Below are 27,115 nucleotides of genomic sequence, written 5' to 3' on the forward strand. Positions count from 1 at the left end.
TTAGTGCACAGTGACATTTATTTTGCTGAAACATTTATACAAAGATACTCTGTCTCGGAGTTGTACACTACAGTCAGGTACATGCTAACAGCAGTTGTTTTTTTGCACCAGAAATTTGTTCTTTTATTTCATTGTACATAGGAGCTAAAAGCAAGGCGATGAAAGACTTCGTTTTCTACACCCCTTACGTAGCTTCCGGAAATCCCTGCCAAGTTTCCCGGCAGGTATTCTTTTACAGAAGCACAACTGCGAGTTGGCCTAGTTGGAACAGATTCATTTTTTAAAAACTTTTTGTGCGCAGACAAACAGGGACAAAGAAGAGGAGTGCTCGTCCTTGTGTTGATTCTCTTCTTTGTCCCTGTTTGTGTGTGCGTAAAAAGTTTTCAACAAATTATTCTTTTACAATTTTTAATGCTTGCTTTCTTTTTTTAGCACCTTAATGTTTAAAATAAAACAAGTTGCATGAGGTTGACGAAGAACATTCGCTACACAGTTGTAGTGTGATTTTGAGTAGTGGGGATGTATGCCTTTAGATATCATTTCCACAAAAGCTACCTTTTTTTTTACAGTTTACTTCATGTTTGCTGTACAAGAGTATACCTGCCATTGCTGGTTCAATTCATGATTGCAATGGCCACAATTCGGCAAGCGCAAAAAAAAAAGAAAAGCTCCCAAGTACAAGCTTTAGTACATGATAAGTGCTACTGCTTTTGTACACAATGGCACCAGGTATTCAAGATCACCTAGAATAGTCTAGTGCGGTGTTTGACATTGGCCAGTAGATACCGATCAACCAGAAATCACTCAACGAGTCAAGCAACTTGAGAAGCTGTGTAAATTATGTGCCTCGCGAGAGCATTTCTTTTCTTCTTTTTCTTTGCTTTACACTTTTATTGTATAAATACCGTAAATTCTAAGTTAGGCTAATTAATTGATGTCGTAATGAGCACAAAATAATGCTGCACAGCAATCTGTACAAATTTTAATCAGTAAAATGTGCAAGAACAGCTCAGTAGAAGTTACATTCACAAATGACACCAAGTTCAACGTTACTCAGCATGGACGGCTACTCTGCAACAACAACTCGGAGGCTTTATAGTGGAATGCAGACACACAACCATGCACTTGTGTGAACTCACCTTGTCCAAATTTCCTAACGGTCACTCACTCGAGATCAAAACATTCCATAGTCACACATTAACATGCTAGCTGCACTAACAGCGAGACAAAATTCCTGCACCAGTAATTCCTGTCTTGGCACAGTATGACAAAATTAGGCCTCAAAATACCACCAGACCTATCAACCAACTTTCCAAGTATTTTTTTTACTAAAGCTTTTGTCTGAGGGAGGCCCAATAGCATTTGCCGATATTAAGCATCAAATACTAAAATGCAGTTAATGCACTGAAGGACACACACGAAGCAAAGAAAGATGAAGGATGCAGAGCTGATTCAAGGAGAGGTGTGCTCGTTAAACTTAGACCTCAGAACTGACACCACATGAGAGAAATTTTTCAAAACAATTTAGGCACCACATGAGTCACTACCATACTTCCAGCATATAACTGGGTGGCGGATTTTTCAGGCCGGAAAAATAATATGCGTCTTCGATTTGTTGTCTAGGCTTGTTCAAGGCAGTGGTGCTGCCTTCTATCAATGTGTATTGGCATATGCAACATCTTGGGCAGTCCAGCAGACCAAATCGAAGACTCAAAAAGGTAATAAAAAATTGGTGGTTTACCACCAAATTTGCAAGAGAAATGATAGCAAAAAATGATAGCATGAGCTGTCTATCGGCATTATGTGCGTATCAGCAAATCACGGTTGACGTTGTGACAGCTCTGGTTTTTTTGTTCAATTCGCACCGACACCCAGTGCCCGTTAGACATCCAAAGTAATGTTACTTTGCAGCAGCACAAAAATGTAAAAAAAAAAAAAAATAAGTTATACACCATAAAATTCACCTATGAAAGATGCCATAAGCGGGGTGGGGCCTCCGCGAACACAAAATTATTGAACGCAAATGCATTATTATGCAAAACAACTACAAAACATGAACCTCCATGCGAGATCTAACCATTAACCAGGAAGACGTAAACCCAAAGGAGTTTCACAATGTTGTGAAAAGGAACAATCATGGTGCAGCATGTCCTGCATTTGTAAGCGCCAAGCTGACAGCCAGCATTCAGGACATCTTCCGTTATTCACGTATTGAGATATTTTGCATGTATTTACCAATATGTGAACTAAATAGACATTATATGCAAACTAAATACGTACACAGGAACGGTGTTAACCTATATCTGCTAAGGAGTACTCAGCTCTGCAGTCACAGCTAGTGTGATCCAGCCATCAACCAATGGGAATATTCACACAACCATGGCCAACATTTTGGTAGCCATTATACATAGCTTCTATGGAATGGGTGGGGCTCAAATAACCGTTCAAATAACCAAGCAGGTGTGAGAAATCCAGCTCTGGAAAAATCAATCAGCTGCTGCATTTGTATTCTTTTGAAAGAAGTACTTTTCGAAAGCGGACGCAAATCATGACGAAGCTAAAGAAACCTAGCGTTTTACAACAAATTCATAAAAGCTGAGCAGTATGCATGTGACGACTGCAAGGACTAAACCACATGCTGGCACTCCCTATTCCTTCTTTGCTTGGTCCACATGCTCCTCGCTACAGTTTCTGTTTTCAGCATGCCACCCAGAGTCGTTCAAACATTTGTGACACATCCACCGGAAAGACACTGGTAGCAACGTTCAACAAACACTGGTGCCATGCAGGCCAACAACACTGTGACAGTTACAACAACAACAGCAGCGGTAGCAGCAGCAACAACAATAACAACGATGGTGACAGGCATCGCCAGTGATGCTTCAGCATAAAATGATGCCACATTAGTGACGTTCGTTTTTATTTCAGGAGGCGCCTCATCGTGGACAGTGAAGAGCTGCGGTAGCCACCACCAAAATGGTTCCTGCGGGACGTGAACCATTACACATCGAATTTACTGCAAAGCTTCAATACAGAAAAAAAGAAGAAAAAAATGTTAAAATTATTCTGTTTCAAACAAAGTGCAATGCTACAACAGTGAGAGCATGCACAGTTCCTCCAAGGACCTGCTGCAATAAATCTTTTTGTTGGTTTCATTTCTTGCCTGAACGTTACTTATAGTACTGGGCTCGTATGAGTATACTGTGTAGTACACAACACTTAAAGGGGTCCTCAACCACTCCTCGGACTTAGTGAAAAAAACACAGTCCACAGATAACATACGCTGCTGTGAACATGTCAATTAAATTTTGCAGTCATGTTTGACGCGTGGAGCTCGCAGGCGGAGCGGAGCGCAAGGTCACACAGAGAGCGTTCCTAAAACGCTCTCTTTTCAACAGAAGCCTGCTCCTCACTCTTTTTGGGCTGCTTTATTTCGTAACACAGCAGGTTCCCATAAGTGGCTGCTATTGGCCAATAGCTGACATTAATCAAGAAGGGTGTTTGGATCAGTGTGCTTCTTCCTACTGTTATTGTTCATATTTATTGACCCAGTTTAATAAACAGGCTGAAGTAAGTGAAAGTCTGCTTTCATATTTCGATAACAATTGCCTACATCCGGAAGAAGCCAACTATCATCTGCTCACGCTCGGCCACGGCAGCCTGTGTAGGAACTGAGCTTTGGCCACCCTGCTTATCGGCGTTATAGCCGTCAGACCTTGCAAATTTCAACTAGTCTGAACACTCAACTAGCCTCGAACCAAGCGCAACTTAAGGTCAGACTATATGCATGCTTGCCAGCACACGCTCGCTTCTGGCCACTCCTGGTTAGACACCTTGGCAGACTTTGCTTTGTAGTGAACTTTTGATTGTGCTTCAAACTGTGCAAGTTGCATGTGGCTACTATCCGTCGGTCAAGGTAGTGCAGGACAAAGCCGGTCTGCACCGTGTAGCCAGACTGGAGCAAATGAACGCGAGCATGCACTCAAGCCCTTTTGTGCACAAAGCAAACGCTGTGCATACGCACTACACTTGCATGTAGCAGCAGTCTGCTATGTAGCATAGATACCACAGCAGCCGTGAGTTGCCACGATGAGTTCGCTGGCTGAGCACACTGTGACTCACTCAGAACAAACCAGGGTGTCTACCAAGCTGACATTTCCAAATTCCCAGAATTTTCCAGGTTTTCCCTGAGTGCCTTTGCAAGATTCCCCGAGTAACACAGAACCATGTTTTACATCAAGACGGACCGACACCATCTCGCCCAATGCTGTCACTTTCTAGTAAGCACGTTAAAAAATAAAAGAAGACTTAATCCAGTTTGAATAGTGAGGAGTAGTGTTTATTTTATTAAAAAAGAAAACAGAAGGGAGGCGTTAGTAAAATGCACAGCGAATAAAATTTTTTTGAAAAAAATGGCAATGCCCGTTGCAAATCGAGTCTAACATTTTCAAATAGGAATAAAAAGTGAGGCATACAGAAGCAAATATTTTCAAATATGAGCTATTACTATCAACTGATAGCAAGCTCATTGGCAAGAGGCCTGAACTTTGTCGCAAGTGAGACTCTCTCTCAGCAGCTGGTAAGTCAACCCCAACTGTCCTGACATACACTCAGCCCGCGCACAACGCCTCAGTGTTGTGTTTCACTGCTTTAAAGAGTTTATTTTGGTTTGGATGAGGGACACCTGCATCTCAGCATCAGCCAACACTTTTTATTTATTTATTATTTTTTTGAGCTCGAGCTCCTTCCTTTTCCATTCATTCTCAATGTGTCAGTCCTTTCTGTTCTTGTCCTCCTTCCGCCGCGTGTCCGCCACATGGACCATTTGAAGCAATCTCTTGGTCAGTTGTACGGCCACCGTCCGATTTTTTGGACTCCCTAGGGGCTGCGAAAACGTCCGAAAAAAATGAACGCATGTCTTTTACAGCCCTTAAGGACTCAAATCGCCACAGGCACGTCCGAAAAAGCTCTGAAGGCCTGCCAGTACGCTTATTAGGCATATCGGTGCTTGAACTGTGACAGGAGACGGCGGGTGCACGGGTGTACAATTAAGGAATAAATACTGTGTCCCGTGACAATTGCCCCTTCCCACGCTTGTTAAGCTTCACCGCAATATTTCGCGTATGCTTCACTGCGTAACACTGGAGTAATGAGGCGAAGCTGACTTCCGGAACCGACATTATTTAACGCGCCGTGCTTGCCGAGCTTCGAAGTAAATCGCGAGGATCACAAAGGCAGAGTCGTGCCATTGCTGACAGCGGCGAATTCTTTCAGTGAAAAACATAGCATCGAACGTAGCAAACGTCAAAGCAGCTCGGCCTAGCATTGCCGCGGTGCGGCTATGGCCGCCAGCGGATACGCGTGCGAGAGCGCTGGTTCGAAGCGGCAAGATAATTAAAATGGCGGTGGTGGTGGTTTTAATCAATGCCGTCTCGGAGCTGCGGTCACGACAAAAAGTCCAGACAATTAGACGGCGAAGGGCTTTTGCATCCGAAATTTCAGATGTTCTTATACTTGACTCTATGGGGTATGTGGTGGTGCTGCGAAGCCGTCCGAATTATCGGGCATTTACCAAAAATCGGGTGTCCGGAAAATCGGTCGTTGACTGGCAACTCCTTCAGCCGACGACACGGCGTCAAAGACGATTCGCTACGATTCGCTACTCGACCTAGCATTAGCGCGACTTTCGTTCCCTTTCAATAAAATTACAGCTAATCTTCTCCGATACAAGCACAAATTTCCTGAGTTTTCCATTGGTATTTCCAGACAATGCAAAATCCCTGAGAATTCCCGGTTTTTCCGGTTGGTAGACACCCTGCAAACGTGTTTGGCTAAAGTTGGGACGTCGTAAGTGCCAAAACCAGAAGTAGTGGCGTCTACGTGAACATCCAGTCATATTTCAACTGCATATCACTGTGGCGTTCAGTAGGTGGAGTGTTGTAGGCAGGCCCTACTCCACGAAAGCCTTCACAGTGCAAGGTATTGAAGATGGAACTTGAAGCACCGTGAAGGGGATATCATACAAAACCTTTAGTTGCCAATAACTCTGCTTCTGCTGAATGCACTAAAGTACATTTTACAGCAAGTTATTTCCGAAATAGTCTATTCTAACTTCCAATGCATTTTTCAATTTAGATGAAATGCAGTTCAGGACCCCTTTAATAAAACCCTGAAAAAGTTTTCTTGAAACTTTGGAAGCAATAGGGACGATGTTTTTCAATGAGTGTGCATTGCCAAATTAAAAAGAAAGGGACAAATAATAGGATGCATATATATTTAGGAGACATAAAGAGCACTCATGATTGTATTGCGCTTAGTGTTACACTGACGGAACTAATGGACAAATATAAGGAACAAGATGCGGGTTTGCGTGGCACGCAGAGCATACTGCTTGCTTTCCCCATTCCCCATCATCTGTTCAGCACCTCTCAGCCGGGACTGGTGCCAATAGCCGTACCCTGCTTACTGGTCCTTTCATTTAAAGTGAAGTTTTCATTAACAATCCCTCCACAGTTATGCTTCCATCTATCGTTTCACAAAAGCTTTGCTTTACTATATTTTAACACATACATGCATTTCGTTCGCAAAAAAAATTTTTTTTTGCTGTGGCGAGCTTATGGTCATTGGTAACTCTTCAAGTTGGAACCTGACACAGATCCTCGAGAATGCAAGTGCTGCTTCCCCATTTCCTAGAAAATCTGGAAACGCAAGCATGCGTGCACAAGCTTTTGCTTGCAAGTAATTCACGGTGATGAACCATCACCACATGGCTGACATCTAGAATGAGTAAAGGCAAGGTGCAAAAGACGAGGTCTGAAGAAGGACACAAACGACAGGACCGGCGCCTCTAGCGCCACTGTTCTAGCTGCAATGTCATCACTAAACACGGCGCATGTCAAAATGAAATGGGGTCTTCCACAACAGCGGGACAGAGCGAGCAATCTTTTATGCGAGACTGTGCTGCATGCAGCATAATAATATTTGGCTAGCATGTTCATAGCAGCAGTGTCTACAGATCGGGAACGTTTTCTTAAGTTAAGAAAGTATTTCAAGACCCATTTAAAGGGACACTAAAGGCAAATACTAAGTCCACGTGGACCGTTTAAATACCATTCCAGAAACCTTGCAATGCTTGTTTCGTGCCAGAAAAAGACTTAGTTTACGAGAAAATTCCATCAGAAGAATCCGAACACCTTTATCGCAATTTAAATCTCCCGTCACCCAACCGAGGAGTGGTGACATTGCATATGCCATTGCTGCCCTTTGCTGCCGTCGAGGAGTAAAATGGTGCCTGACAAATGGTCGTACAGTTTTTTGCACAATGCGCAAACACGCGGCCATGGAGAAGCCAAGCAAAGACAGAGTGGTGGATTCACCACTGCAGCTGCTTTTGGTCAAGTGGTGTAGACCGTTCATGCATCCTGCGGCATCACATGGACGTGGAATTTTCAGCCACTTGCAATTTGCGTGACTTTCATGAGCCAGGAAAACCAGCGCAGTACTACGCAATAACGAAACTACTGAAACTCGAAAGCATGGGCAGCACAGAGTCAAGCAAAAATGAAATCTTTCGACTGCCCGCGTTGTTGTCAAGGGTAATGTGAGTGAGTTCTCTTTTCTAAAAATGAAACAGCACTGGACAAATTGCATTTTCTTTTGCCTTGTAATGCAATACAATGATGTTTTTATAAAGAGTGGTCGAGTACTAGTGATAGTGTTTAAATGAAGAGTGCCTAAGTCATCGGGCAAGCGCTTGAATGTCTCTAATCGTGTTCTGCATTTACGTCAACTTCTCAATTACCTAGGCTCTGTTCACAATAGTATTGACACTTTATAGAGGTTCCCAAGCACTACTCTATCACTTTAGCTTGATTTACTATTTGCCTTTAGTGTCCCTTTATGCATACAGTCTAATGACTATAGGAAGACAATGCAGTGTGCCACACTAGCCATGAGATGTGGGCATTTGACGTGACGCAGACCAACACTTCAAGCAGCTGAATGTCCTTTCTCTATCGACAGACAGTAGTTATACTTTACAGACTTTGTAAACCACATGCACTGGCTATAGGACGTGTTGCACACAATCCTTGAGCATACATTCTAATGACTATGGGGTTATTCATTCACAGCAACACAAAGGCCTTACGTAAATGTACACCACTCACTGACAGTGGTAGTTCTTTAGTAGGCATCATGTGCAAATCTGTAAATGCTGAACATGTTACGACAGACAGTGCTGCTTATGCCCGACGCCCGACACATCCATGTGAATGAAGAGCCCACAACTGCTGTAAATTCAAAAGTGGCCACTGAGCAAAAACAATTTTGGTTGCTGCAAACGAAGAGAGCTTGCCTGCCTGATCATATGGGCTCAAGGAACATGCAACAACTAAACAAAAATATTTTCCTTCATCTGGCAGCTTTTAGTTGTCATTGTTTTTTGCAACCGTACCAATAGTGGACAAACAAAGCATAAAATAAGGTCGAAAGTAAAACAGCTTTTGGAGCAAGCTCCCAGCAATCACAGCCAGCTATTGCACCGTGACCAGCAGTCACACATAGCATGTGGACATCCATACATATCAGCATCCTGAAAATCTGGTGGCGTGATTCAGCAGCAGCTGCCAAAATTTTCTTTCACATAATTATTTGCTTTGTTTTCATGCCTGCAAACTTAATAATAATAATAATCATGGTGCAAGTGCAATGACACCTTACCTTAAATACACAAGGCAGTATGGTTGGAGTCTGGTTATGGTTTCAGTTGTTTTTTCTTTCTTTTTTGTTTTCTATAACACACATTTGTCACTGTTTCCTCTTTTTCCGATGTGTCTGCTTTATCACCCTCACTAACATTACTTCCATAATTTGTGGCACCATTTATGCCATTCCACCAGAGCTCAAGTGTCTTTGATAAACACATACTGAAAGTTATAAGTCCAGTGGCAGTTATATCTGATATATCTGAATAATATGCTTCCTGGTTAGAGACTTTCAGGTTGCGACAACTTCCCTCATTACAGTTTTGCAAGAAATGCAGCTAAACTTGAAGTTCTCCTTTGAATCTGTCAAATAGAGGACAGTGCCACCCATCGGTTAATGCTGCTACTGTACTTCAATAGCATTTTTACTTACGGCGCGAACAAAACAGACAGAGACCAAGGAAGGACGAAAGTGTGACGAGTGAGGTGCATAAGGCCAAGTACAGTGAAGAAGAAAGACAAAATGACAGCTAAGGGCGTATGGATGTGAGTTAAGTGCTTGGTAAAAGACGATTACGGTCAAAGAGTGCCAAGCACGAGAAAATGCGGCGCAAGAACTAAATAAAAGGAATAAGAGCCACCACGGCATTCTATGGAGCTCCAACGAGTCAAGTGGTTAAAAACACGGAGTACCGTAGAAAACCAGTCATGTGGAACCACGAAGAATGAGACAAAGCGCATTAGTAGACGCGGCAGAGTTCCAAGAAGCAACACAGGAAAAAAGGTTGGCTACCGGGCTGGGAGCTGAAGACAGGCCGTCTGGTGCTGGACCCGAGCCACCAAGGCTTCACCCAACTGGAGCAACTTGTCAACCTCTGCCTGCACTTCGCGACTTCAGCTGGCCACGGACTTCTACCATGAGGCTTATGAACGCCTGCACTCGTAGGCAGAACGTGAGCAGCAAGGCTACCGGCGTGAGCTTATGTACAGCTTCCTAGCCAGGAAATCCTGGTCTCCGGCCGCTTCCATTCTAAAGGTTCCAGCTGCAATGCCTGTGTCTCCTCAGCCGGCTGGACAACCGTGCTCCAGCCATCACCAACCAGTTGCTCAGCCTCATCACTGGTTCGGTGAGATCATCACCGCTGTCCTCATCACCTAAACCTACCGCTGATGCAGCGGTGAACTGTTCTAGATTTGATTGAACAGCATACTGAAAACTTAGCATTGTTTCATACTGTTGGTACCCAATCCTCTAAAAATGTCAGTACGAGATGTGTACTGTTAACTGCTTTTTAAAGTCTGTGCTATCCTATTTTTGTTTTCTGTGTCTATTAAATGCCTTGTGTATGTCAGCGTGAACAAATGACTTTGTCCTTGATTGGACGCTCTGAGGTTCTGCCTCATTGACCCACTGCAAAACTAAATGAGAACCTGCATCAGACACACATAACACCAGTGCTGTAACTAAAGATGCCATTGTACCGACGTGCCCAATTAGCCATGGTACTTCAATAGTTCTTCTCAGCAGTTCCCAAATTACAAGCTTCTTAACTCAAATGTATTGCAGTGAATAAGTCCTTCAAGTCAACTACTGATTACAGAAATGACAAACATGCATCACTGAACTTTAGTGCCTGCTTCATTCAAGGAGCAGCAATGCCCTACATTCAGCAAAATCTAGGAACAGCTTTTTTGTTGTTGTTGTTGTTCCGCTAAAGACAAGCAAACGAAGTTCTGACACCTAAGATGAGTGATCACTTCATAGGTTGATCAGTTGATTAATGAACTGATTGAGTGGATGTATCCTCCAAAAAGTAACACAGGGCCTGTGACAGACACTGTAGTAGAGGGCTACAATTTAAAATTTGGCCCCCAGGTATGTTTTAATGTATGTTCAATGCTCAATAAAAAAAGTGTTTTCTGCATATGCCCTATTGAAGTGCAGCCACCACAGCCACACTGCAACCTCGCACTAAGAAGCACAACAACATGCCCACTCTAGGTGTATGTTAGAAAACCCAAAATTAATCAAAAGCCCTCCACTACTGCAAATCACTGTGCAGTTTTGGGATGTTAAGGACCATAATTTATATTTTCTAGCCATAGCCACTGAGACAGGGAGGCAGGTAGGCTGATGTAGTGTTTCTGGAAAGTGTCCTTCAATGTCCCAAGATGGGGCATCCCACTGAGTCCAGTTTCTACATCTATGGCTCCCATAGTTAAGCCCAAAAGTGAAGAGACTAACCTGAAAAATAGTGATGTTGACTCGTGACCAATTACTTCTACAAGTAACTTATGCACTACATGCACAATGTGGACCTGTGACATTTTATATCACCAGTTTTCAACATTCATGAAGCCTGGGAAGCATGCTGATGTGTGTGTACCATAGGTTTGCTGAAGATACTATATCCCAATGACATTATTTACTGAAGAATCTGGCAATTTTGTGCACGCCTTCTTTGGAAGTGCCACCTGCAAGAAGCTGTCTAAAACATGCAGCCCAATGACCAATACAAGTCTGGGGCCCCCTATTCAACGTGACTATTCCCCTCTGGTATTTCTTGTGTGGAGATCAATGTGAACGTAAAAAGCAAATGAAGTCACCTACCAGTGGTTGAGGTAGTGGAAGAGATGGTAGAAGTCAAGCCTCTTCTCAAAGCCTGGTGCCTTGGGTATAACCTTGAAGTAGGCCGAGTAGAATTTTGCATCAAAGCCGCCAAACAGTTTTGCTATAGACAGCTCAAACTCAGCATGTCCGTAGTATGATGCTGGGTCAAATATAACTGCAAAAAAAATAAGGATGTGCAACATTTTTGCAAACCAATCTTTTTTTTTCTTTTAGCTTACTTAAATGAGAGACACAGATATGGTGAATGAAGCAAGCTGTAAATAAGTGTTGAAACATCTACAGATTGTTATGTAGGTGCCACAATAATAACCAATAGTTACACTGCAATAGGGCATAAATGTTCTTAAGCTATGACTGAAATGAAACAAGGATATTATCACTGAACGCACACTACTTGGACACACAAAAAAACACAGGCTAAAACATTTCCTTTAGTGATCTTGTGCACGGACTTAACAAGCTGTAATTCAGAAATACAGTACTAAACAGAAGCAGAGAAAAAAATGTAGAAGGCTGGTACAGCTCCCAGTTGCACAAAGTGGAGTAAGTACTCAAGTGTTCTACCAGCTAAGCTACTTATTACGCACAGCTACTGTACCCCATTGGTTACCTTCATGTGTAGCTGGTCAAAAGCAACACACGAGCAAAGCTGCAGATGAGGACCCATGCAGTGCGCACAATTTCTTAACTGCCAAAAAAGCACCTGGCATTCCTTAAGCTGAGTTACACCCTGCTGCAGCATCAAAATGTGACATTACTGCATAAATATTCAGGTCATAACTGCAGAGTCATGAAGTAGTGCATCATCATTGAGCTACGCCAAAGCGAAGGGTGGTGTAACTCAGTGTAATACCACACCACAATGCACTTCACATTCTGCCGTGTAAGTGTAGATGGTGAAGAGGTATGGTAGGGAATAGGTTGTGTGTGTTCCCAACCATTAAATGGCCTAGTGTCTTGCTGTGAAATAAACTACCTTAATTAATCAAATTAAGAAAGAGTGGTTAGAGGCATGCAAAAGCAAAGGCAAAGATCATTATGTATGTTCAGTAACATTCACGACAGCACTACTCATTGTCAGCAAATCAGCAAGTCACACTTCAGCTTGTACTTAATGAGTAGCATCTCAGTGGTGATACCATGCACGGTGCAATGATATGCACTGCAACCTCCAAGGCCACAGTACTGATGTGGCACTTCTAGCCAACGTTACAGGATAAACAATATATGAACAACAAGTGAACTAGCTGTGGTCAGTGTGAAGAGTTTCAAAAGCACTAAAGTACATAATGAACAAGAAAGATCAAACAATAAATGTTACAAAATGTGAAGAATATCTGCAGCATGCACTTACTTATATACGACATGAACAATGCTTGTGCTTTAACAGCAACAAACAGATTACTGAGAATAATCCAGAGAGCTGAGCAGCTTTGCATATATTTCCAAAGCTACCCAATTACATAGGAAAAGGCAATAGTCACTGAGAAAACCTTTGCATTAGAATTAAGTTATTAGACATGTAAATAAACCAAGTAGACAAACACCATAAAGTATGTTAAAGAACTATCAGTCATTCAGCAAAATTGAGATTGCGGCACTTAATTGTTAAGCAAGTGATCACAAAGTAATAACAAGCATGGATGTCCTGAATACTAACAGTCAGTCATGGTAAATATTACAGAGGACCCAAAGTAACGATAATTTTTTACTGAGGCATAAAAGCAGTTAATAATTTGTTTGCAATGTTTATTTAACTCTATCAGTAATGATGACAATGCTAATATTTTCATAAATTACACCTCTATACTTGATTATGCTATTGGATTATTTTTCCAAGTTATAAGTCTTTTGTTCATCATCTCATTTTGTGTCTTCCTTTCTTCACTGTGCACCAAATTAGAAAGCTTACTGTATGCTGTTTTCGGGCACATAATTAAACAATTCAATTCAATAATGATGCATGGTGAGGCGTAAGTACTACACCATTGCCCAATAAGTTGGCCAAGCAGTTCCCTTGCGCAAAGTTTTTAGTACTTACTACGTCACTTTCTTTCGACCACTGTTGCCATCTGTGTGAGCCTTGCAATGTCAGATGTCAAAGAACAATGTATATCAAGTTCTATTCTCTCTAGCGAAATTTTTTTGAGATATTAAAGAGCTTGCTCAATTTGAATTTGTGCCGTAAGGTCAGACAGTCAACCAGTACATTTATGTTGAAGTGGTCAAATGGTTGCGTAATGCAGTTAAAAGGAAACGCCCTGATCTGTAGAACTCGGCGGAGTGGCCTTTGCACCTCGATAATACTCCTGCCTACACAGCACTGAGCAGGCAGCGCTTTGTTGTCCAAATGGGACGGCAATGCTGCCTTACCTCACTGCCTCTATTTCCCATTGCTCTAGACAATTTCCTATTTTCAAAACTGAGACAACACCTTAAAGGAAATAGTGTTTTGAAGACGCAGAGGATATTTTATTTGTTTTTATTTATTACATAGTAGTAGCCTTGTATGTATGATGTGATCGGGACACAAATACAATGGAAACATAATGAAGAAAGGGATGGAGGTACCGAGGGTTATCAGGGGATGTATTCTCGGGTAGTCTCTCTCGGCAATATCACTTTCAGTGCACATTGATTGGCTAGTTGAGCAAAACCGCTCGAATCTACAACGTGCCGTGTACTACGTCACGTAAAAGTTACAGAGTAGTATAGTATAGTATCACCAAAAGTGATAATCCAAGAAAGTGTCGCCAGTTTGTGAGTGTTCCAGAACAATTTGAATGATGTATATAAAGTGGCAGGACAGATTCAGTGCTTTGGGAGGGCTCACTTTAAAGGTGATTAATGTTTTGAAATGTTCGAAGAAATATGAAAATTAAATAAACAAATAATTACTTTTAGGCCCTCTTTTGCACAGGTCGTGAAACGATCGAACTGGGAGAAAAGGCCACCTGTTAACAGTGTGACAGATCCAATCTGGTTAACTAGAATACTAGCAATATAGGCTTACTCGGTCCATCCTCGTATTCAGCCACATTTCCACCCCAGAGGTCACCGTGAATGAGGGCGGGCTCAATTTCCAGGCCCTCAAAAAATGACGGCACCTTGTGGACTAGCTGAGACCACAGTTCAGGTGCCTCACGGTCATGGTACTTCTCTTGAGCCATTCTCACCTGGGCGTCAATGCGCTGCCGGCAATAGAATTCCTGCACAGGGCCAACACAAGAAAGTGACCACCAGCACCGTGCAAAAAAAGAAGAAAGAATGTCAAAACAAGTTTTACGCCTCTAGGTGAACCGGCGAAGGTCCAAAAACAATGGACACAAGTGCCCTGTGCATTTTCCGAATTACTGTAATCACTTCGTATTTTCTTTACTTAAGTGTTAATGCTCACACCCACCACAATGGCCCAGTGGCTATGGTGTTGTACTGGTCGCAGGTTCAATCCTGCCGCCACAGATGCATTTTGATGGGGGCAAATGCTTATCTACTTAAATTCAGGTGCACATTACAGATACCCAGGTGGTCAAAATTGACCCAGAGTGCCTTACTATGGCCTGCCTCAGTCATATTTTGGTTTTGGCACATAAAACGCCAGAACATAATTTGTTTTATGTAATGCGTGCAAAAGTGGCATTAAGGTGGGAGGCCACATTCAACAGTCAATTTTCTTGCATAAGATTCTTTTTTTTTTACATTTTATGCATGCCAAAACATTTAGGAACATGTTCCAAAGAAATTATCTTCCCATCATCATTAGTTTGGGAGTTACAGTTTTACAACCCATATCCTCGTATTGCGAAATCAATAACTACATTGCATTGGTTCCAGAAATGAGTACTATTTCTTTTATATAAATACAGTCGACGATCGATTTTCCGGACGCCCGATTTTTCGGACATGCCCGATAATTCCGACGCCTTCGTGGCATCGCCACGTACCACCACAGAGTCAATGTATAAAAACGTCTGAAATTTCAGACGCGGAAAACCTTCGCCATTCGATATTCTGGACTTCTTACCAGGACCGCGGTCCACAGGTCTGAAACAGCATTAACCGAAGCCACCACCGGCGCCATTCTGATTATCTCGCCGCCTCGAACCGGCGCTTTCACACGCAGATCCGCTGGGAGTCACCACGGCAACGCTAGGCCTAGCTACTTCGACGTTCGCTACCAAGCTTCTTACTCTTCGGTGGCACGTATTTCATTAAAACAATTCGCCGCTGTTAGTAACGGCGCCGACTCCGCCTTTGTAATTCTCGCCAATATTTGAAGCTCGGAAAGCATGGCGCGTTGCATAATACCGGTTGCCGAAAGTCAGCTTCGCCTTAATACAACATTGTTACGCGGTGAAGCATACGCGATGTATTGCGGCGAAGCATATCAAGTGTGGGAAGGGGCAACAGTCACGGGCCAAGGTATGTTTTCTTAATTATACACGCAGGAACCTGCCGTCTCATATCATAGTACGAGCACCAATACGGCTAATAATTATACTGGCAGGCCTTTATAACTATTGCTGACATGCCTGTGGCGATTTGAGCCCGTAGGGGCATAAAATGCGAGCACTCATTTTTTCGGATTGCCCGATTTTTCGGAATATATATATTTTTTTCATTTTATGTTGTCGACGAACAGCCCACACGAACAAAAGGAAACTCTAGTGCATCTCATGGGGGCCCCAGCTATGAACCTGGTCTCTATGTGTAGCTTTTGACCTCTTCGACATGGTTTGAAACGTTTCTTTACACTTTTCTAAACCAAGATTTTGCTCCACCTCATGTTACACAAACCTTGATAACATTTTCCTGAATATATTGAAATTAAACTTTGCACAGTCATTCCTCACATAGAGATGTGTACAGCAAATTAGGATAAAAGAAATTGATGCAATATTTCTGAATTTACAGCTCATTTTGCAAATATATTTGTTCCAAATGGGCAATTTATTTCACTTTGCTTAGTTTTTCAAACATTACTTCCTTAATATTTATCACATTGCATTTACCCTAGTTCATTGCATAAGTCCCACACTTAGCTACATAATCGTCTAAGCTTTACTCAATTCATTAGTTATTTGTCATTACTGGTGCGACTAGCACTTTTAACACATTAGTAGTTTTAACTAAAACTACCTGCCAAAAAAGAAAATTGACCATTTCTTGCACTTAAAATAGTTGGGTAAGTTAAATAAGACATGCTTATTCAGGAAAAAAAAAAGGTTATTTCAATCTTGGCTTCTGATATAAGTTTTTTTGTGCGTGTGCGTGTGTGGCCTCCGACTTTAAACTGAATCTACTGCTACATGCTTTCTCTGCGCGAAGTTTGAGTGAAAATGAGCCAGTGGTATAGCAGGAAGCGTAATTTGTACAATGAGCATTAGGAGTATGTGCCTTAAGGGACGTGTGTTAGAGATTCATGGAATAACTGGCTTATTCTAAGCCCAGATGGACTTTAATGCTTAACATACGTACAATAAGAAAACAATGACCATTTTGTAGTGAATCTTCTCTTTCTTGTCACTCACTGAGCATGGAGTGCTCAAGGCACAAATGTTTTCCAGTCCCACAAAATGTACATGTGTACAGACTCAATGATCTGTTGACTTCTTGTCAATGCCTTAATCATTTATTGGTAGGAACAGTGTGCCCAGTGATGAAAACAAGAACATCCACAGTCTCTTTTGACTTTGACCACAAAAGTCAAGCACCACACAGAATTTATAAATTTTGATATCAGCTGCATAAGTGTCATCTACGTATGCACTAATGAGTATTTTGCAGCTCTAGAAACACCGTGCAGGACAAAAGGATTAAGGAAAAAATACTTCTTATAGGTGCTTATCACTTCATCTGGTTTTAACACCACATCTTGTGTCCTAAAACTTTAGCTGATCACACACATATTTCAGGGAATTGTTATCTACAGTATGTGTGCTCATTCTAAGAGACAAAATATAGCCGAGCCACAATATAACGAAATATGGGATATAACAAAGGTACAAATATAATACGCTTCTCACCAATATCAGCATGTAACAAACATACTGGGTTCGTCTGTAAAGTAATGAGACTGGGTCTGGTAAAAATAATTTATTGATCAGATTGGTACATATTATTAAAATTCTTCAAGATAGTCTCCTTGGGCATTGATAAATCGCTGCCAATGTGATTCCCATGCTGCAAAGGCTCCCTGGAAGTCAGCTGCCGTAACCTCTTTCAGAGACTCTGTGACAGCCTGTTGGATGGTGGGAACATAGTCGAAACAGTAACCTTTCAATCTTCTCTTGAGCTTTGGGAACAGAAACAAGTCTGCCACACTTGCATCGGGACTGCACGGTGGTTGCGGTGAGGTTGCAGCCTCTATCCAGGCCAGGTAGGCGGTCACAACTAAGGCGTTGTGGGCTGGAGCATTGTCATGGCGGAGCTTCCAGCGATCGGCAATCTCCGGTCATTTCCGTTTAACAGCTCTGTGAAGGCACTCAAGGACTTCTTTATAGAACACGGCACTGACGGTTTGTCCCGAAGGTACAAATTCTTTGTGGACCACCCCACGCTTCTAAAGAAAGACAATTAACATTGTCGTTACCTTGGATTTTAACGTTCTCACTTTCTTGGAGCATGGGGAGTTCGGTGTGCCACTTAGAACTTTGGCACATGGTTTTGGGGTTGTACTGGAACACCCAAAATTCGTTGCCTGTTATTACACCATCTAAAAAGTCCCGTTCACTTTCTAACAGCACCAACACCTCACGGGAAACGTCAACACGTCGTTGATTTCATTCATCACTCAACACTTTTGGCACAACAAGTCGAGCCTCCGGACCTCATTTAAATAGAATTCACACACACACACACACACACACACACACACACACACACACACACACACACACACACACACACACACACACACACACACACACACACACACACACTAATTTCGAATAAACCTTCCGCATGTTCAAATTTTCAGAAATAATTTTGTATTCAGCGATTAATCTTATACTAAAACGACAGTTGGAGTCCAGGATATTTTTTTAATTTGGCAACATTTTCATCCAAACTACTCACTGAAGGGCGTCCGGATGGCTCCATGTCTTCAACGGTCTCCCATCTATTCTTGAACTCACTAAACCACCAGAAAACCTGGGCCCTTGATAGGGCATCGTCTTTGTTAGGCTCCTTATCCAAGGCAAGCATTTTGGAAGCGGCCCAAGTGAAAGCAAAATTTAATCGCTTACCGCTGCTCCAGTGAATGCTCTACTTTTGACGTTTTCAGTCATGACAAAAACTCGAGAACAGCTTTTGCACCACCTCAGATCCTCACTGTGCCAGAGCTCAGACGTGATGGCTACCTGGTGCGTTACTTACCTTAAAACCCCCAACACAAATGCCACCTCTGGGGAGTGCGCTACTTGCAATAGCAGCGCCATGTGACAGGCTGTCTCATTAAATCTTTACGGGCAAACCCTGTATATGCTTATAAGAAATATAGGATTCAATGAAGGTAATTATTTTAGTGTTGCGTGCAACATTATATAAATGTTCGAACGCCAATGTCCTGGTATGGTCAGGGAGACTAGCATTCTGAAACCCCTTTTTTTTTTCAGGCCACAACTGTGGTTTTAATTCATCTAATGAACAGCCTTCTTTCTATCAACAATTTATTATTATTATTTTTTCTAGCACTGAAATTTTGGAACACTGAATGTCCAATTCACAAAATATTTGTTCTCTGGATTGCTTGCAGTTATACTAAATTCACTGTCATCAGAGAAGGTATATTTATGACCCCTGCATATACAGAAGAAAACAGTAAATGGGTACTTTTATGTGCACACTGTTGAGCAGCTGGGTATAATACGTATCTTGGGAGCTAATGTCCTGAAGCCACTCTCTTCCGGGCTTTCTTTTTACTTTCTCTTTCCAAAATCAACTCATTGTAGCTGCTGTGAAGGACAATAAGGTGAATAAAGACATTTAAACAACAGCTATGTATAAGTGGATCGTAACCCTCTGTTACATACCAAAGATAGTACATAACGAGATAAAATTAGATATGCAAGGTTCTTACCAGACACAATGCTGCGGACCTATAGTCATGATGATACCACCAGCACAGGTGAGCAATATGCAGCTTCATCTGTTTTAATCACTTTATTCCTTTACCTAAACAGAAAACAGCTAATCAAAGTCCCCTATGGTGAAACTCCCTTTCCTTAGGTTTGCTCCCTCTTGGACTGTACACCACATTTAAATATATTGTCAAGGAGATTCTGGAGCAACTTACCAACCAGTCATCGTGCCAGCTATTATCCAGCGGCAGGTACCCACAGCAGGTGGTGGTCCCAAAGCCAAACTGGTCCACATAGCCAGACTCATTTCGGGAGCCATGCACTGAGCTGCCCTCGTCTCGTTTGCGACTGTTGTGCAAATGCATGCTGCAAGAAGGGTTTGACAGGTGGCAGCGCGTCAATTAGTCACGCGTCGCGACACACATCAGAGCTGCAGATGGGCACCTTGCCAGCTGCTTTCCCAGGAGCTCGGAGTGGCGACTCAATTGGCGCATCCGCACGCACTCCATAACCAGGGCAGCACCACCAGCGGGGTTGTCAACCACCTACGCAAGGGCATTTGTCAGTGGAAGTGAAGGCCCCGACAAACTGCTGGTGAGGCCATCCTCCTCCCTTTCCTCAGCTACTTGGAATACGATGCATGAATGCTGCCAGCACCCGCAATACATAGCCAAAACAAGCGACAGGGAGGCGTCAGTCAATGGCTTGACTGTCGTAAATTGTAAACAGGAGGCAACACTTGGCAAAGGCACAAGACGAAAGGAGAAACCAATCTGCATTGTTGTAGTTTCGTGTTTTTGGAGACACTAATCACGCAGCGACGGAATCTTAATTCAGCTAACTGTTTATTAGGTTCACAATAATTGATAGCTTTTTGAACTATATAGTTACCATGCTGTTTATAATGAGCATGCATACACCAGCCCTCATGATGGAGAACCTTAGAAATACTCTTAGGTGCAAAACTAAGTTTAAGTTTGCCAACATGCACCTCCCCAGGCGCAGCGACAGAATCGGATTTCTTTTAGTGGCAGTTTGTTCAGCAACAGACAGCATGCGCACATGCCTGGAAAATGCACTTTAATTTTGTTCCGATAGTAAAGAGTAATGAAATAAAATAGCGAGAACATATACGCATATATGTGCACGTCTCTGCAAATAGAGTTTTGTGTATACACTGAATTCGAAAGTTGAGTTTACATGCATTTCTTCGCCACTGAATTGAGCAACACAGAACCTGTGTACGCGAAAGTCGCTAAAAATCTACGAATGTCACCTTGACTTCTAGCTAGACAGACGGTGCACAGAACTTACTGCCAATACAAAAACCGTGCAATGAATTGCATGGAGTTGAGTGCCGCAGGTTTTCGTGAATCGCGCAACTGCCGTAGCTTTTGTGGAATACCTAGCTGCTAGTTTAATAGAAAATTAAGAGTCCTTAAAGAAAGGTACTGCTACACACACAGCAACAGTTAGCTCATATACTTACCACGTACGGCTTCGGGACTCTGACGGTCTCGGTCTCCAGTATAGCCTTCAAGGCCGCGAACTCGCCATCAAACATCGTCCGTGCCTGAAGAAGAAACGCACCCGCATGCCGCGAATTGGTACACTTCGCGTATCGCCAGACGGTTCCATCGATCAATCTTCTCGCTCGAAACAACATGCAACTCACCTGCGATTTCGAATTTCTCTTAATAAACACTTCGCCGTCATCGGTTTCGAAAGCTTCGCCTTCGTTGATGCAGCCGCTGCCTCCGCGGCCGGTAGCGCGGAGTTTCGTCGTTTTCAACGCTTCCTTAATCCTCGCCTCCATCGTAGCCGGCCTAGAACGACACGAATGGGCGACATGAGGAGAGCAGCCTAAATATAGCGCGGGAACAACAAGTCTCCTCCCGTGCAATCTCGCGCATCGTGTCGCCGAATCCGAAAGCGAACGGGCACTGAAGGGACGCTACATGGTGTCAACAACCGCGCGGCGGCGGCGGCTGCTCAGTGTGACTGGAAAAACATGAACCCCCAGTGTTTCGCGTAAGTGTCAGATAGAGGAATAGACACAAGAACTGCAGCCAGTACCGAAGCTGCGAGGTGACAGGTGAATAAAAGAGGGACAATCGAAGGAGGTGCAACCAACTAATTGCACTGGCGCGCGCTACCTTGGATGTCGTCGGCTGCTTCAGCGGCTTTCGGAGAAAAAGAGCACCTGCTGCTGCTCACTTCTCGGCACGTCGCTGCGGCAGAGAGTATGTGCTGCGCACAGGCTACGCTCCGTAGCTGGCGTGGTGATCCAATTATATGAAGCAACAATTGGATAACATATCAAAACGACCAAAACAAGGCAACGTTTCAACGCGTCGCTGGCGTCACCGCGTCGCATCTTCGTAGTGGTGTGTCCATCCGCCGCATACCATGGAGCGCATACCGTCGCCGGGGCGATGTGCGGTGCGCGCGCGCGACCATCATGTGCCACCGTCGGCGTTCCGTTTCGGGAGCGCGCGCGTAGGTCACGAAAATAAACCGCTGGAAGGCGGGGAAACAACGGTACGCTGTTTACGACGACGTCCCGCTTAATGCCAGACTGGTACTCGAGAATCGTTCGCAACGCGGCCTCTCAGCAGCTGTGCAAAGGTTCATTGCAAAAGGCCGATAGCTTTGCGCCGCCCATACCTGTACTTTACTCGAAACCAAACCATGCAGGCGAGCATTAACCGGCGCTGGAGGACACGCCACGAAAATGATACAACATAAAACGACGCAGCCATCGTGAGAAGTGGCCACGAAAGAGCTGTATGCACTGCCGATTCCCCGGTATTATACATTCGTCCTGCAACCCCACCCACCCCATTTCTACAATTACATAGTGCCATGTCCATAGAGTGCTCACCTGTACTTCCATCAAAAATAGAGAACCATGGTGTCCCCCCCCCCCCCCCCCCCCAGAAAAAAAAATAAAAATCCTGGCGCTGCTTCTGGATATATGCGACAGCTGGAACAAAAGTGTACTTCATAACACTTTCAGAGTGTTTATTCCATTACAACCACCTGCATTGGTGCCGATCGGCGTCCTTTTCAAAGTATCTCATTTAATTGTGCAATGGTACTGAAACCATGCACCTACGCTTATCTTAGCATCAAATCGGCCATCTACTGTTTTTCAGCTTAATACCTTAGCGGACGACATAGGCAACAGCAGCGACTAATATTGCCCTCAGGTGAAAGTGAAAAGACACTTCTCATATTCCTTTCTTGTTACCTCACCACTCCTACAAAAAAAGTAACAATAAAGTAAAAAGAATATGGGAGCATCCACAGGGGTATAAATAAGCGGGGGAAGCACAAAATTATCCTAGAAATGTCAACAAGGCCAGATGTTCTTTATTCATCCTGAAAATTTAGTTCAATAAGGACAGAGATAACAGGGAGGCACGTTTTCCCTGTTGTGCTTGCTTCTTATGCATGTGCTTCCCTAGCTGTTGTCCTTTCAGCAGTGAAATTTCAAGATGCTTCTGAAAGATATATCTGTAGCTTGCACTCATAAGTTATAACCTGCTTGCTACAGAATTAATCCAAATCAATATAATTATACACCAGCACACCAAGAAAAATTTATCCTAAGTAGCAAGCTCCTTTATTACACATTCTTATAATTCAATGTGAGCACAGTTGAACCTCATTATAACTAAGTTGCATTCAACACAAAAATACCTTCATTACAGTATATCCGATATTCATTACAAGCATATATTCTTTAAATGTTGAGATCAAAAAACATATTAGATTTACTTTGTAATGTCTACATTGTTTATATTGACGTTTGACTGAACACCCTCAACCATTATAAAATGGAACACCAGATTAGTGTTCAAAACCAGTAATTTTCCTTGTGCATGCTTGTAATGAGGAAAAGTTCCATAAGCAGGATTATTCAACAGGGGAACAACATGACAAACAGCAGTGAGTGAGGTTCTGACTTGCACATTTGCAGTAATCGTGATTAGAACACAAATGAGATGTTCAATTTAACACTGGACAAGCATGTGCATCTTCCATATAGGTAGTAGGTGTAGTTTCACTTCAATTCAGTCACACCACTGAGCAACGTGTTTCTGTAATAACAGTCAATATGAAAACTTTAATGGGACTTGGTGCAGCTGAATACATACACTGAAGTATATTACATATTTATATACACGATTTACAGGTATGCAGTTCAGTTGTTAGTTGTGTCACTGAACAAATTTACCGCATTTTTGTAATTCTATGACCCCCCCCCCTCTATCTCCACAAAAGAATGAGAAAGAAGTTTGCATGCGAATCTAAGCACCCACTTTTTTGCAAAGAGCACATAGCCAAGGTCACCAAGTGAGCTTGCTTGGTGGCCTTGGTGTCAGATAGGCAAAACCCAATGCTGCTCTGACACCAAGAAAGGCACGGTTTAATACAGGCAAAACAGATGCTACGTGACAGTTCAAATGTTTGTGTGAGAAGTTGGCAACATAAATTTTCTCGCAAATTTGAGAACATCCCAACCTAACAATATACTGAAACCGAAGCCTTCTCAAAAAGCTACATTGAACAGTAATTGAGACATCATTATACATGATTTTTATCAGCAAGCAATGGCATACATGTATTTTATAATTTTGTCTTATGAATAAAATCTCATCATCTCTCTCTCTCCCAAATATCAAGTACATTAAACCTTGGACAGTTCTTTTGCTGATACTCTAGGTGATGTTGAAATGCTGGCATTGCAAACAGTACGGAAATACAAAAGCACGAAGGCTTGAGAGAAGCCTTTCCCTGGAAGCAACAAGGAAAATGTGTATGCGAAAGGAACTTTTTCTTTGAAATCACAAAGAATGCAACAGTAATATCGCTTTTTATGAAAGCAACTAATGAATAGATAAAGGCATGCTTTTAAAGGACACCTGTGAGAGTGCACCCCACTACATTTTTTAACAGCTATGCCTGATGGCATGTGAAGATACAACGCTAACATTCTCCACTGTGGCTGTAGCACAACACTATGGCGGCTGAACAGATCTGCCTTTTACAATGTTGCCACTTATTGGCAGAACTGGAAGCGCTGCGAGAAATTTTGCCACACCAAACAGCAGCCACACTGGCAAGCTAACTTTAAGGGAACACCAAATGCTGGAGTTAAAACTGTATCAATAGAGTAATCTGAAATAATAAGTACACTAATGCTGCTAAAAGAAGACCTCTCTAAGCGAGAAAATGGCACGATGAGAGATGAGTGGGGCCATCACTTCAGAAAGGAGCCAACTTCCACTGACAGATGTCATCCTGGGAATCATCTGTAAACAGTGGTCAATGATTGATGATATAAACAGACTATATGCCACACTTAAAAATGAATGAGAATGCAACCTGACCACTCTTAGTGAATTTTCCTATGGAGGAAGACACTGACACAGCCTCCTGACAATGCGCTGTTGGCAGTTTCCCAGCTTGCAGCGCCCTCTCTGTGCCACCAGCAGGTTCACCATGAGCTCTCCAAGCAAAATAAACTCAAGAACAATTCTCGATATGTTTGCTTAGCCACAGACAATTTTTGTTTTATCGCCGGTTTATCCCCTGGTCAATTAGCATTAGTGTTGCTGTCGTCATGTGTTGTCACCATCAAATGTAGTAAGCCAGAAGCATATGACAAATAGGTGAACAGTGGCACTGTACATTAAATCGTTGTTTTATAAACACAAAGTGTTATAAATCAGAGCACACAGCTTACTCTGATAAGCCATACTTGCTTTTTTCATTTGTTGATGGTTTAGAAATCAAAAATGAACACACAGAAATTAAGAAGAAAGATGGGCACTATTCAAAGAAGTCACCTTACAATGTGTTTTAGAATAAGAAAGAGGAATACAAAACTTGCTATGGCACTATTGGCAACTGACATAAAACATACCAAAAGCATCCACAATGAAACTGAGTGCTCTGGTCACCTGTACTTGACGAACTTACCAAAAAATCGCAAAAAACAATTTTAAATTCAGTCAAGACTCTTGAAAAGGATGAAGTGTTTTGCATAAAAAAATAACCAATACTGCATGAATGACCTTGAAAGCCCCAGAATGACCTTCGCAGCCAAATTAACTGCATGAACATCAACAGGCTGTCGCCTGTAAAAATAATGCACTAGTTACAATATGCACCTTTTTAATACAGTAGTAAGTGATGCTCCAAATAGCATGTGTCCAGTTTCACCACAGAAAACTGCAGCTCTCAAGCTACAAAAATTTGCCAAAAGGCACAAGAGGCATTTCTCCTACTAAGCGTCTTATAAACCAGTGCAAGGGGTATTTATGCCCTGTCACAAGCCAATGTAAAAAAGAAATGCTGTTCAGGACGCTGCAAACATCTGGCCAATTCTTCAAGTGCCACAATTCATAATCCAATATCAAGGAAGAGCTCATAATTAACACCATAACAATGCTGCTTTGGTAAGCCCAGGCTAACAGAAGCTGTCAGCTGCGCATTGTTTTTAAACTGGTTAACGATGGTAGAGTACTAGTAAACAATTTTTATCGATGCATAGTTCGCAGCCAAAAGGCGAATGGGACTGTATGTACAATGTATGAATCCTGACTGTAGTCACGCTTGCCCACGCTACAATGCAAGTCCATTGTTCACCTTCACAGCAAAGTCACTGCAGACAGGTTGATGTGACAGAATGACATCTCACTGACTCAGCACGGAATCAATATGCTGCTACTTTGTTCTTGACAAGCAACATCGGGCGGCTGTCATGTAGCACCCCCTATTGACTCCGAAGTCGCTGTAGATATGTCACCAAGATGCAAGTACACTTCCCCGGGCTGCTCAAAAGAAGTCCGCAGCTGCTTTGCGCTTGACAGGAAGTTTCAATAGGTTGTCTGTTAGTGAAGAGCTGTCGCTGCTGGAGAGGTAGGGCTCCCGTCGACACGCATCTTTCCGGGAGGCGGGCGAAGGCACAAGGGGGGATGGGGTGGCTCCGCTTACAACTGGTGTGCCTGGAGTGGCAGTCTTCGGCGTGTAGCTGGCCCTCAGTGCCCGGTCTATACCTTTGGATATGCCGAGCTTGGCCGATGCCAGATGGCGTGCAGCAGGTGACATGGTGCCAAGGCATGCCAGGGGCGACTTGGGGGAAGGGCTTAGCCTTGGGCTGCACAGCAGATGAGTATGCGATGAATACGATTTGCACGGCACAATCGCCACAAGAACGACGACAAGGACACTGATTGTGAAGTCCAAATTGCTACGTGATGGGTAAGCAGCGCAACGGTGGGAAGCAGCAGGAGCAATGGGACAGCATGTTGTCCTGTCGCTCTTGCTGTGTCCCGCCTTGGTGCTGTTTACCTGTCACATAGCCATGCACAGACAGATCCAAATGCATACCATCTTGAAGTTTTCGATTGCTAGTGCAGAACAACACGGAACTTATCTCTTAGGTTAAACTGACGTGAAGCCATGCAGACTAATGAAAGAACAATCTGCAACAACTTGGATTGCACAAAAAGAGCAAATGGGCTACATTCACTTCCTGGAAACTGAAACAGGCTCGTAGAAACGAGTATTATAAGTGCATACAGTCAACGACCAATTTTTTTGGATGCCCGGTTTCTCGCAGGGCACACAATAAAGTTCTTTCCTCCTCCTCCCGGTTTCTCGGATATGCTCGATAATTTGAA

At 43.0% G+C, this 27,115-nt stretch overlaps 2 protein-coding genes and 1 long non-coding RNA gene across 5 annotated transcripts in view; 1 reads left to right on the forward strand and 2 right to left on the reverse strand.

Annotated features, from left to right (window-relative positions):
• LOC126540117 (ketosamine-3-kinase-like) lies at positions 1–22,341 on the reverse strand. Of its 2 annotated transcripts, none has more exons than XM_050186909.3 (8): positions 21,575–22,341; positions 21,094–21,244; positions 20,908–20,991; positions 19,863–19,963; positions 19,634–19,784; positions 14,351–14,546; positions 11,317–11,491; positions 1–2,983 (listed from the first exon to the last, which is right to left on the reverse strand). In XM_050186909.3, exons 2-8 carry the CDS (start codon positions 21,232–21,234, stop codon positions 2,920–2,922), a joined length of 912 nt encoding a protein of 303 aa, XP_050042866.1. In that variant the 5' UTR covers positions 21,235–21,244; positions 21,575–22,341; the 3' UTR covers positions 1–2,919. The 2 variants fall into 2 exon arrangements, with proteins under 2 accessions (XP_050042866.1, XP_050042873.1); XM_050186916.2 differs by lacking the exon at positions 21,575–22,341 and adding an exon at positions 21,495–21,571.
• The window catches only part of LOC129386893 (uncharacterized), an 11,996-nt gene continuing 4,812 nt past the window's right edge, over positions 19,932–27,115 (forward strand). For both annotated transcript variants that reach the window (XR_008614204.1, XR_008614205.1), the window contains exon 1: positions 19,932–20,012. This is a non-coding gene — a long non-coding RNA (uncharacterized lncRNA). The remainder of the gene's footprint in view (positions 20,013–27,115) is intronic.
• The window catches only part of Es2 (ess-2 splicing factor homolog), a 17,172-nt gene continuing 13,080 nt past the window's right edge, over positions 23,024–27,115 (reverse strand). The window contains exon 7 of the mRNA XM_050186893.3: positions 23,024–26,589. Within this exon, the coding sequence (XP_050042850.1) occupies positions 26,268–26,589 (322 nt within the window). The 3' untranslated portion in view covers positions 23,024–26,267. The remainder of the gene's footprint in view (positions 26,590–27,115) is intronic.

The sequence above is a fragment of the Dermacentor andersoni genome, chromosome 3 (genome assembly GCF_023375885.2).
Source record: "Dermacentor andersoni chromosome 3, qqDerAnde1_hic_scaffold, whole genome shotgun sequence".
Taxonomy (NCBI): Eukaryota; Metazoa; Arthropoda; class Arachnida; order Ixodida; family Ixodidae; genus Dermacentor; species Dermacentor andersoni.

What these genes read in the sequence shown, in the direction of transcription:
- LOC126540117 (XM_050186909.3), bottom strand. Translation starts at nt 21,234, where the DNA reads ATGGAGGCGAGGATTAAGGAAGCGTTGAAAACGACGAAACTCCGCGCT. An exon ending in GAGTCCCGAAGCCGTACGTG is followed by an intron (nt 19,964 to 20,907) that starts GTAAGTATATGA and finishes GCCCTTGCGTAG; the next exon opens with GTGGTTGACAACCCCGCTGG. An exon ending in CTGGGAAAGCAGCTGGCAAG is followed by an intron (nt 19,785 to 19,862) that starts GTGCCCATCTGC and finishes CCCTTCTTGCAG; the next exon opens with CATGCATTTGCACAACAGTC.